The sequence below is a fragment of the Pollicipes pollicipes genome, unplaced genomic scaffold, assembly GCF_011947565.3.
Source record: "Pollicipes pollicipes isolate AB1234 unplaced genomic scaffold, Ppol_2.1 Scaffold_5724;HRSCAF=6776_pilon_pilon_pilon, whole genome shotgun sequence".
Classification (NCBI taxonomy): Eukaryota; Metazoa; Arthropoda; class Thecostraca; order Pollicipedomorpha; family Pollicipedidae; genus Pollicipes; species Pollicipes pollicipes.
Window position 1 is genome coordinate 9870241 of NW_023596746.1, and position 12570 is coordinate 9882810.

General features: G+C 55.1%; 1 protein-coding gene and 1 non-coding gene across 2 annotated transcripts in view; one reads left to right on the forward strand and one right to left on the reverse strand.

The window, feature by feature from the left end:
• The window catches only part of LOC119102479 (serrate RNA effector molecule homolog), a 59909-nt gene that overhangs the window by 7523 nt on the left and 39816 nt on the right, over positions 1-12570 (reverse strand). Inside the window, exons 11-15 of the mRNA XM_037225850.1 lie at positions 11748-11936; positions 10702-10872; positions 9163-9300; positions 1412-1523; positions 953-1125 (exon numbers count right to left, since the gene is read on the reverse strand). Of these exons, the coding sequence (XP_037081745.1) occupies positions 953-1125; positions 1412-1523; positions 9163-9300; positions 10702-10872; positions 11748-11936 (783 nt within the window). The remainder of the gene's footprint in view (positions 1-952; positions 1126-1411; positions 1524-9162; positions 9301-10701; positions 10873-11747; positions 11937-12570) is intronic.
• Positions 3114-3204, forward strand: LOC119104022 (U6atac minor spliceosomal RNA). Its single transcript, XR_005094861.1, has one exon. It is a non-coding gene; the product is annotated as a U6atac minor spliceosomal RNA (small nuclear RNA).

Genomic DNA, 12570 nt, shown 5'->3' on the forward strand with positions numbered 1-12570 from the left:
GTGGCATGCAATAGGCACGCTCATAACACCGCTCGCATAACACATAATCACATAACACATAACATAACAAATGATCGCATAACACATGATCCTTGCACATTACATTAACACATCCATACACATTAAACGCCATAGTTGTTCATGTCTGGAGCGGGTCAATACCACGCGGCTGTTTTTAGGTTTCATAATGTCTTCGCTGGATCACTGTCGGGTCGGCCGCACAACACATACCGTCCGCTGTGCTGCGTCCGCCCTGAGCAACCCGCTTCTCTCATTCTCCACAATGTCAACGCAGAGCATACCAGAGCCACGCGCCGCCGCGCAGCCGATGAGAGCCAGGGATGTCACGAAACAGCTGAGACAAATATTCTGACGTCATGTTTAGACCCTTAGGCAGCAGCTTTCGCAGAAGGCTACCTAAAAGTTTGTCTGGTGCCATCCTGCCTCGTCCGATAGCAACATTCTCCGCCCAGTCTCGTCTGATTTCGTCCGGTTCCGTCCGGTTTTGTCCGGGTTGGCCACGCTCAAACTCATCCCGTTCCTTTCGACCACGCCCGGTGGCGTACATAGCTCCCGCGTTCAGAAAATTCGAGAAGAACGTGAGACTGCCATGGTACTGTCCACCAAAACGTAGGAGCCTCAGTGGAAAATACCAAATTCAAGAAACGAAAGCAATTTCGCTCGTGCATGTCAAAAGCCTGTGACGATATCGTACATCATACGGTGACCACCAAGCAGGACATGCGAGGCATCACATCACTCGCCATGAACACGCACAAAACAAATCCTAGCCATGTTATGGGGCGCCTCAGACACACCAACTTAAGCCAGAAACAGAACAAGAACAGCAAACAAAGCCGAGTTTTCATCAAGCCAGACTGCCTCAAACGTAAGTCATCACTGACGTGGTGATAACTTATGACTAAGTGATCACGTGGCCCAAGAGACTCACCTCTTTCTTCACTTCCTCCACTTTTTCATTATGCTTATTGAAGATGTGTTTGCGCACGAAGTCGGGACCCTTAAACTTCTTGTTACTGAGCGGGCAGAGCCACTTGTCCTTGGCCAGCTCCTGAGTGTTGGCCTGCACGAACTTCTCGACCTCATCCTCAGGATCCTTCAGAACTGTCGCCGGCAACACAGATCCCCATTAGTGACGCATCTGTGCCGGGTCGGCCGGTCGGCGGGAGGAGGGGGCGGCTGGATCTCGTGCCCCTTCCCTCCCACACACGTGATGCACGCGGTCTCCTGCCGTGCCCCGGACTTTCCGAGACGCACGCGCCCGCCGATGACAGCAGCGTGCCGCGCGGTACTGACAGCGGGGACAGCGGCGGAGCGGGGCCCAGGCGACACTGACACCGACACCCACGCGACACCGACACCGACACGCACACCGGTCGCGCCGACTCACTCAGGCCGTTCTTCCGGCACTCGTCGTCGACCCAGCGCGTCAGCGGCAGCAGGAACGAGCCGATCTTGTTCTCAAACGACGAGATGTAATCCTGCACCTCGGTGCTGGTCACCTGCCGCAGACGAGGGCCGGCTCAGCGCGCCGCCGGCCACGTGTGGGCAGCGGCAGCCGCACCGTCAGCCCCCCCCCCCCCCCCCGATATCACAGTCAAACCTCGACAGCGAAGAGCCGGAGGCAGACGACAGACACACTCAACGCGGCGTCTGCATCACCGCACAGGGGCTAAAGCATCCGGGAATATGTCCCAAACAGGACACGCCGATCACGAACATCGTGACGAACAATCACGCTAAGCGTAGAGGATAATACGGGTTTCGTTAGACCGACCACGTCGTTATTCATACAGTAGAGACCAGCACCTGCATACCAGATTTGAACGGAACCAACCAGATTCGACCCTAAAATATGACGGATTTTCGTGGGAGCGGCGTGGAATCGCTTCCCTTCCAATATTCTTGGTAGTTGCGTGAGCCCGCCAAGACTTCCGCGAATCAATTTAAAAGGAAGCACACGAAACTGCATGCATTTATAGCTTGTCACTTGATATTCGTAAGCAGTAGATCACATTCAGATGCAAAGGTGTCGTCAAAACACGTGTCTTATTTGGGGTCTCTGAAGGCCATAGGGTGATATCGCCTAAACCACTATGGCTGGTTTAGACCCGATTGCGGAAATAAACAATATTTTCCGAAGCAAGAAATGGAACAGACGTAAAATTGCAGTGAGCCATCAGGATCAGGGTCGGAATCGACTCCAAACGACGTGGGTTCAGACTTTGAATAAATTCCACAGAATCGGAATCACGAAAGGGTCTAAGTCACAAGGCGCATGGCTGAGCGCGAGAGCCAGTTGCAGACGGTCTACGCTGAAGCCGCGTGCTTAGTCGGCTGGTGGTTTCGGATGAGAGGCCCAAGTAACATTAACCCTCTCCACATTAACGAGGCTGTTCACGCCGCTGTCCTCAAGTCATAATTACCAGCCCCGGCTTTTCACCTCTCCACTCCGGCGGCAAATATTGTAACAGACGTTACTGTCTCGGCCGATAGATGGCAGGACAAACATTTCTCGTGCATAGCACGGCCGTATTTAAATATGGTTGAAAAAGTGTGTCTGAAATAAGAAACTGTTGCGAGTCGGCTGCCGATTGTTTATCAGTGAGGGGATGTCAAGAACCAATGAGCTCGACCTACTCCTAACATCATGTTATCTGTTATGGATGCCGGTAGATAACTCGTCGATGCTCTGCATAATTACCTGGGGCTCCGTCGCTTTCATGCTTCCGATTTGTAAGCAGTGAGCTAAGTTCAACAAATAATCTATGCGGTCCATATGAAGTACTTAAGAAATGGAAGTCCGTTCGACATCGGCAACCTAGCGTCAAACCTGGCAGCTGACGTGCACCCAGAAGTGATGCGTTTATCAAGCAGCATATCCCGATTAACGAGACTTTCGAAACCATGCAATGGCACGACTGCAAAAATGGCAAGAAACGGGGGGCCAATGTGCTATTGCCCAGGAAATAAAGCACTTAAATCTGAACACGTTAAAATGAAATGATTGCCAGCATTAAACGTTGCAAACTAGGAGGAAAGGAACATGTCACGAAACTCGTATTTATACCGGCAACGGCCCCCAACTGCCCGTGTTGTATGAAAGGAGAGCTAGTTAGCACTCCCCTAGACAAGGACGGATTACAAACACACATGGATAAGGCACATTATCCATCGTTTTTTTCTTCGGTGGATACAATACTCGGAAATAAGGCTGGACAAGGTGACGCTATTCTATTGCGGCCACATAGATCTGGCGCACCACGTTGCGTTCGACATGCTGAATCGTGAATTGGCTCACGAACCAATCGTTATGCGGCGAGCCGGCTCGAAGGAAACATGCCGCTTAGATCCATGCGCACATTTTTCGTAAATTTCATGGGCCGAATCGCGAGCCGGCAATTTGGAACAATCTTTTGTCAGTGAAACATATCGCTCAAATCAAACTGGTAACATCAGAAAACACAGCACGCCACAGACAACTCAACCAGAACATTTCATGGCATTTAACTGAATAGCGTGCAGCGTTAGTTATAAAGCTTTTGCCAAAGCAGCGCAAAATTTGATATTGTGATTTCCTAACAGTAAGCACATCATTGGTCCCGATCTAAAGTTTACCAATTCTCAACCAGGGACCAGAGGACATTGCATGGTACATTCTCTCAATGCCTGATCTGCCTGATCAATTGCCTGATTAGGAAGTGTCAAAGTAACAGTCGCCTGCCTCAAACTGTCAACAATCGCCCAGCGGGGCAGGCGGACCTTACTTGCCTATGTACTTCTTGCTTAAGGTGCGTTTATCGGTCTGCGTGTCCGTCCGTGGGCCCCGTTTTTGCGTTGCGTCGTCCACAGGTCGAACGGCGGGTCACTGAACGGTGAAACTTGGACACGACGCGCACGTGCCCGAGGCGGTTTTCCCCCAGCGAGATCGTAAGCCGCTGCGGTCCGCAGTTTGCGCGTGGTACGTGACGGAGTGACCGTTTCAGGCCCGTTGGTTTTGCACGGGCGGCCCGAAAACGCGACCGAAAATAGCGCCGAGCAGCCGTTCAAAACCGTGGCCACATCCCAGCAACCACCGGCCGGAGCGACCCACTGACATGCTCAGATAGATAATTGGACGGGGCACCGCGCGGTCCCAGACGTACGGTCGCCCGTGCCGCGTGTCTCCTGCGCAGAAGCAGCCAAGATGGACTTGGTCCGTTTTCACGTTCTTTCTTCTTCACGTTTTATACCATATATCGGCAGCTAGAGAGGGTCGAGGCGCGAACCTTATTTCAAAACGCCGACCCACGCATCAGCAATTCATAGAGCCCACACGAGATTGTGCAACGCACGGTTGGGCCAGTAATCGGTGGGCAAGCCGGGAATGTCGGCATTTCGAAAACCTGTGCCGAGTACAACACCCTGTTAAAACTGTAACCATGGTTGTGGATAAATTTACGTCATCGCGCGCACGAAGTCACTGCCCGTATTTACCACCCATTGATTTATAGCCATGTTCACTGTCCCGACAAAACATCAATGTTACATAAACGGTTGCAACGCCTTATTTTCGCGTCGGTTGATCGGTTGATCGGTCAGTTGACCAGTTGATCGCCCAGTCGCCGATGGTCAGTGTTCTAAATGAAACGACGAAACGCGCATGCGCTGTATGTTGCCCGCGTCCGGCAGCCGTCATCCACTTACGCATTCATCCATTCGTTGTGGCGCGAAAGGTGAGCCATGGTGACAATGGAATGCGTTACCCGAACTCCTTGCTTTGAGAAAATGTCAGAGACACCACACACATCAAGTGAAGAATAACTTGCAACGGGTGCGGTAGAAGGACCCCTAAATGCAGTAAAATCTCAGCGAAGCTCGCTGGTATGGTAAAACAACACTATCAGTGGCTTAGCAGAGTTTGTTTTGGAATCACAAAAGTGTCTGGCAACACAGAAACATTGCAACAGAATTGACAAATGCCCGGGACAAAGTCCGGGAGGCCTGGCATTTGGAGTGGTAGCAGGCGGGGTTTTCGTGAACTTTTCATATGCATAATAACGCCTCATCCGCAGTGGAAATCTAGAGAGCCAAATTGGAACGTCCCAGGCAGCCAGCACATCACACCCAGCCCCCGTGAGGCATCCCGGCAGCCAGAGTTCGGGTCGGCTAGGGAATCCCATATATGGTGTTGAATGCATCTAATCCGAACACAAATCGCCCATAGACAATGCACCGCTTGGCAAAACAGCCGCGCAAGCCGCTGTGCTAATCTATTTGTATTTTATCGCGGGCTCTCATGTCATTTGAAGAGCACTGCAACATGTATGACGTATGCATGTTGTTTGAATACAACACCCGTCGCGTGATTTTGCATTTTTCAAGCTGTCCTGTTTGCGGTACATAACCTCGTGTTGCGTTGTGCTAACCATGACCAATCAGTTACTTGCTCTGAACGATGTAAGTGATGCAACATAGCGAGGTGTGTTGAATGAAGCCTTGTTCAATTTTGAAAGAATGTGTCCTGATGATGTGTTCCGTTCTGACGACCAATATTTTTAAGTCTATATAAACTAAGATGTCTGTGCCGGCGACCAATATTGTTACGTCTATGCAAACTAAGATGTATATATATATATATATATATATATGTATGTAAGATGTATATATATATAACCATAACTAAAAGTGTACATACACATATACACAACAATGTGTAAATATAGTCTACGGACGGGTCGTTTCAATTCTATTCGAGCCTGCATCAGTCTGGACAAACAGTTCTTTCCACTTCCTACATTAACTATTAATCGACACATGTGCATTGGATGTGGGGCCGTCCTGCTTCGAACACGTTTTTAACACATTTTTACGGCACGTTTTGTTGTTTTTCTCGTAAAGCCCGCCTGGGAGGTTGCGCTGTTTCCAGCATATCAATCAACCTTGTCTCTCTGAGCCTCCCATATACTACATAGTTGATGCACGCTCTCTCCAAGTCAACACATTTCACATCGTTCATCAAGCGGCCCAGCGCATTCGGGTGGATGAACACGGAATATTTCACTGATGCATTTTCTTTCCCGATGTTTTCATAAATGGTTGGTCGAACGAGTATATAAAGTACCCTGTCTCCCCAGCCCCAAACACTCCCACACATTACAACAAATATCGAACATCACGCTGCTTGTGCTATATCCAATCGTTCGTTCATACGTATGCATTTAAGGTCCCTTTATTGGAGCATGCCCCTGCTAAATGCGTTGACTGAATAACTGCATGACTGAACCACACACAAAAAAACCCTCTGAAAATAGATCCCCGGCATTACGCCATGAACGAACAGCTATCGTGAGGCGGGCAGGCACACCGAGGAAAGTACTCCCCACAAGCTGCAGCGCCGGTCTGACGCACAGCGATCGTTCGTCAGCCAGCCCACTGGCTGATGTTGTGACCAGCGAGACAGCCGGGTCGGGCCACGGGCGAGCAATCCCGATGACCTGCACACAGCATAAGCCACCTCGCTGACATGGACCGCGACATCGTGTGGGAGTCAGCAGAGCTGAGCACCTTTCCAACACGACGGATGAGAAGACGCGCCGACGCGGCAGCACCGCTCAGTCGGATGTCTGGAGCCGGCAGCGCGGGACGGTAAATACGGCCAACACAGCGAGACGCGCAGCGCAATATTCCAGGCAATCGGATCCGGTGAATAACATTCTCTCAGCAGAAAATAAACCTCGGCTGCGTGTGCAGGTGGCATGAAGCATCGAGTACCCGGGTCGTTCACAAGCAATCGCTACCTAACGCCGGCACCACGTCCTTTGCAGCCATCGGCGTACACCACCAGGCAGTGCTGGCACGATCTGATGTACCGCGACGCTGGCGGCGGGAAATCGCCTGCATGCGGAGATCTGAGGTGGCTTCCTTCACGCCGCGAACATCGATATCACGCGACGGTTCGCGCTCCTACGCCACACTATGGGGCGGCCGGTGCGTATCCGACGACGCAGTCCCACCGAGCCCTCTTTCCAGAGTGCTCGAAGCCTCGAGGACGACAGGCCGGCGCCCCCCCCCCCCCCCCCCCGACTGACCGTTCCACACAACGTCAACGTCGATGAGTTGCATCGCTTGAGAAGTTCAGGCACTGCAATGGAAAACCCGCACGAGTGCAACATGTATGACCCAAGTCGATCCCGACTGCATCGTGAAACGTGCCGCTCTTGGCCGTGGTTAAGACGTCACATTCCAACGCCATGCCGTGCGAGTTATCCTACCGTGCAGCCGTCACAAGCGAAGGCAGTTCAGACATCGCGCGCGCGGATTATTGCACCATTGCCAATTTCAGATAGCCTATGCATACTAAGAACTAATTAGCCGGCGGCAGACACACCCCTGGTCTGCGGCAGTTTTTGAGCGAGCGGCGAGGTTGGCGCCATCATGCCGCGGCAGATGCAACGGTGGCTGCATCGCCTGTCGGCAGCCTTTCGCCGGAGAATCCAACTCATTTCAACGCAGCATGTGCATTCCCAGCCTATTTCGCCCCAGCTGTCAACAGTCACTGCGAGGCGTCCGCCAAAACATCATTTCCACGGCCCTCCGGAGCCCGTCTCAACGGCATTCGAATTTCATTGACGATAAAAATCGGCGCGCAGAAGAGTCGGCCAACACGATCAAAGGAGGGCGTTTCAATCACCTGCACTGCTCCCGGCACCCCAGACCGAGGCGGTGGCAGCGGCCGTGGAGCGCGGGTAAGTGTGTATGGGTGTGTGTGTGGGGGGGGGGGGGGGCAGAAGTGAACAAGGGGAGAGAGTAGTCACAGAGTGCCAATCGCTGCACCCCTCCGCTAGCAAAGGCAGACGCGTGTCCATACATGCCTTCAATAACGGAACCGCACCCTCCCCAACGAAAGTGAACATCTCGCTTCTTCTCAGCAGCCGACCGGAGGTCGTTGCTCCACTCAGTGCACCCGCTTGGCCCAATGGCTCCGCCTGCGGGCTTGCTGACACGTTCCACGGTACTCAGCACTCTTGCCACACATTCGCAGACGATAATGCTGCAGGACGGGCGACAGAGGCATGATAGATGACAGGTGATACGGGCCAGATGGCCGCGATATGTCTGTGTCCGATGTCGGGGTGCCCGGGGTGGCGCTGCAGCACATGGCGTGCCCAGCCGTGTAGCCAGCGGCGTCGCACCAGCCCGTGCCTGCTGGCAGTGGGGATCACGAGGGTCGCATACCTTCACCAGAAGCGACCATAACTCTGGCTCGCAGCGTTCGAATACCGCGCATTTTTGGGCACTGGCGCCGTCCATACACCCAGCGAGCGCGCCAGATCAACAAGGCTGATCAAGTCGACAGCTGTGAATTTCCATTCCCAATACCGCACTAAAATATTCCAGCGTCACAAGCGCGAATAGTTGTCTTGTGTTGAGCACATACGTATGCTTAAAATTTGAAACACGTGTCAAATGATGTCACGAATAGTATGACGTTCCAACCTATTTTAAGGAGTAAGGTACATCCAAACTTAGATATTCCAGCATTTCAGTTCTTTTCATCTTCCAATCATTGCAAGCATTGTCTTCAAAGACTGTTCGCAATAATCCTACCACCCAAAGGCAAAAAGGCCTGAGTGCTAATGGGTAAACGGCACTTGGCCTTTTGCCTTCGAAGGGCAGAGTGTTGAATACTGGCAATCCTGTCACATAAATACATGCACCAAGACCTTCGGGGATGAAGTGTGAAAACATTTGCACGTGGGGCGAGAAATTCGAAAAATGTAAACGAAAAAGTTGTGCTCAATATCACGTGTCAATTATCTATTAATCTACAACAGGCTATCCTACGATGCCATTTGTGGCATTCAGATCATCAAACAGATATCTGACGAAGACTTTCGCACATCTGAAGCTTCGTTCAAAACATTGCGCGTTTGCAAACAGTCTCCTTCAAACGACGTGCGATACTACAAAAAAAAAGCTATCGAGAGCTCAGCAATACCAGAAAGCAGCTGTTGGTGGGACCGTAATGACAATGAATAACACTCACTGGTGTTTAACTCATTTCAAAAACCCAAAACAGCGCACTTGACGCGCCTTGCATAAGGCGCGCCGCCACGACGTCTGGGACTGGGGTTCGGCCCATGCCGCTCATCGGCTCACCTTGGAGCTGGGGGGCATGCCGCGGGCGTGGATGATGCCGCAGCGGTTCGGCATCTCGTCCTCGTTGGGGTACTCCGAGTGGTTGTAGTAGTCGACTGAATGAACCACGCGCAGATAGAGCAGCAGACGGTCCAAGACCTGGCAATGCAAGTCACAGTCATGAAATCGGACGAAAGAGTCGCGGGAATAAAGGGATCTTTAATAAAGGGATGTTGCCTGTCTCCTCCGCCAGGCGCGGCGGAGGGGACTGGCAACAATGATCCTGTCAACCAGCACGGCGCTGACAGCACGGTAGGCGAGGACTTACGGCAGAATGGGAGACTCCATAGGCGAGGACTGACGAGAAGATGGGAGACTCGATAGACGAGGACTGATGAAAGGATGGGACACTCGATAGGCGAGAACTGATGACGGGATGGGAGACGCGACAGGATGGGAGACACGACAGGATGGGGGACACGATAGGCGAGGACTAACGACAGGATATGAGACTCAATAGGGGAGAACTGCCGACAGGATGGGAGACTCGGTAGGTCAGGACTGATGACAGGATGGGAGACTCGTGTGTTAATGGGGCTTTACGACGCACTCAGCTGCTGAGCCTATATGGCGTCGCCTGCCTCTCACCCTGGCAGGAAGGGCGGGCACCGCGGGGAATCGAACCCCGTACGTTTGGTTTCCCAGACGCGCAGTGGTTAACGCAGATGCGTTAGCCGCTACACTACCGGCACCCGGATGGGAGACTCGATCGGTCAGGACTGACGACAGGATGGGACACTCGATAGACGAGGACTGATGAAAGGATGGGAGACGCGACAGGATGGGAGACACGACAGGATGGGAGACACGATAGGATGGGAGACACGATAGGCGAGGACTGACAACAGGATAGGGGACTCAATAGGGGAGAACTGACGACAGGGTGGGAGACGCGGTAGGCCAGGACTGATGCCAGGATGGGAGGCTCGATAGGCCAGGACTGATGACAGGATGGCAGACTCGATAGGCCAGGAGTGATGACAGGATGGGAGACTCGATAGGCGGGGACTGCTGCCGGGATACGAGTGTAAGCCGTTTACAAGTACACATCAGTCACATCGTGTGTGGCTTATGCAATCAGGGACCTTATAAGAGAATTGTCTCGCATGATTCGCATTGACCAGCTATGCCACTGATGCATTTTCATGGCACCCTCGAGGGGATATCATAAATTCGTCCGCTTTCGACGCGATAACCACAGATCCGGGCAGCCACAGGCCAGTGGTTGAGTCCCTGCGTGAAAGACCGGGCATGTAAGACCGAAACGCGGCCGATCCGCACAACGATAGGTGGTCCACTCGCCGCAGCCGCCGGCCGCCGTGTCCACGGCTTTACGCCCGACAAACAGGTCCATACGGCCAGAGGCGAGCAGCGGCGCCTGGTAGGTGGGCAGCTCGCTGTCAACAGCAGACGGCGCCGGCCGGCCGGCCCGTCAGCGTCAGACGGCGTGCGGGGGACGGCAGCCGGGTGGCCGGCGGACCGGCACCAGCCGCCGCTCACCTTGATCAGCTCGTCGTCACGCTCGATCGTGTCGGGCCCGGCCGGACCGGCCTCCTCCTGACTGGAAGCGCTGACGCCCAGCAGCTCCTCCTCTTCGGCCGACGCCTCCTCGATCAGGTAGTCGGTGATGTTGCGCAGGATAGGGTTCTTGCTGGACACGCCGTACGACGGCTGCCGCAGAAGGCGCGCCGTCGCATCACAGGCACACCTCAGCGCGTCGCGCGACCACGCACGCACCCACAACACCCACACCTCGCATGACCACCCTCCAGAATATGGTTGCATGGTGGCGCTCACACGCGGAGGCTGAATCCGCAGCCTGTCCGACCAACACGGTGACCAGACCTACCCGGTGACAGCCAGGCCGGGGGGCTGTCTGCCACGCATACAAGCCATCATTTTCAACACCCAAAGATCGGTGCAGAGCGCGAGCACGCTGGGGCTCGCGAGCCGGTGCTAGCGACAGGCGCCCCAGCCACCGGCCAGACGCTGGCGGAGCGCGGCGCATCCGCCGCTGCTGGCGCCACCACCGTCCCACCGCAGGCTGCCCGCCTCTCTAGCGTGCGCGTCCGCCCGAATAACTTCATCAGCGGCCGGACGCCGAGATTAATGACCGGGCGGACCTCGCGAATTCATCTGCACCGGGGAGAAGCGGCGCTGTTTAGCCGCGATCGGACGCAGACCATTCATCAGCGGCGAACAGCCGGCGACGGCCGTCTCACCGGCGGCGCTGCGGTACGCCCCCGCCGGCGCCGGCTCCGGCTGCGGCACGCCCCCGCTGGCTCCGGCTCCGGCTGCGGCATGCCCCCGCCAGCTCCGGCTCCGGCTGCGGCTCGCCCCCGCCCGTTCCGGCTCCGGCTGCCGAGCGCCAGCGCACTGGCGGGCGTACAGCTGACGCCGGCGGCCGACCACCGGCCTGCTCCAGGCTGGGCCGACACGCCGGCCGCAACCAGTGCCGCGGCGCCGCAACCGTCGTCACACCCTGCAGACCCGGCTCCGACGGCCGGCCGGCGTCTGCACCGCGCGCGGCCGCCACCGGTGCTCACCTGTTTGTCCTTTTCTTCGGTGTCCGGGTCAGGCCAGAGCTGGTAGCGCGAGTCCAGGTTCTGGATGATGCGCGCCGATAGCTTGATGTCGGCGCGCACCACCTGCTTGTGGGACGTGACGCCGCTGACCGTGCGCACGCGTCGCGACAGGTCCCGGTTCACGATGGCCCCCAGCTCACAGTCCCGCAGCTGGTGGAGGGCGGCGTCAGGTCAGCACACCCACATGGACCAGGTCAGCAAACGGACACGGGTCAGGTCACCACACCCACACGGGCCAGGTCAGCACATAGACACGGGTCAGGTCACCACACCCACACGGGCCAAGTCACCGAACCCACACGGGCCAGGTCACCACACCCACAGGGCCAGTCAGCACACCCACACGGACCAGGTCAGCACACCACACGGGCCAGGTCAGCACACCCACGGGCCAGGTCAGCACACCACACGGACCAGGTCAGCACACCCACATGGGCCAGGTCAGCACACCACATGGGCCAGGTCAGCACACCACACGGACCAGGTCAGCACACCACACGGACCAGGTCAGCACACCACACGGGCCAGGTCACCACACCCACAGGGACCAGGTCAGCACACCACACGGACCAGGTCAGCACACCCACACGGACCAGGTCAGCACACCACACGGGTCAGGTCACCACACCCAGACGGGACAGATCTCCAAACAGATCGGTCACCACGGGTCAGGCCATCACAGACGTGCCAGGTCACCACACAGACCAGGGTCAGATTACGACACAAACGGACAAGTTCGCCACAGGACGGCCAACTCCCGGTCAGGCAGCTGACGGAGCGAGGT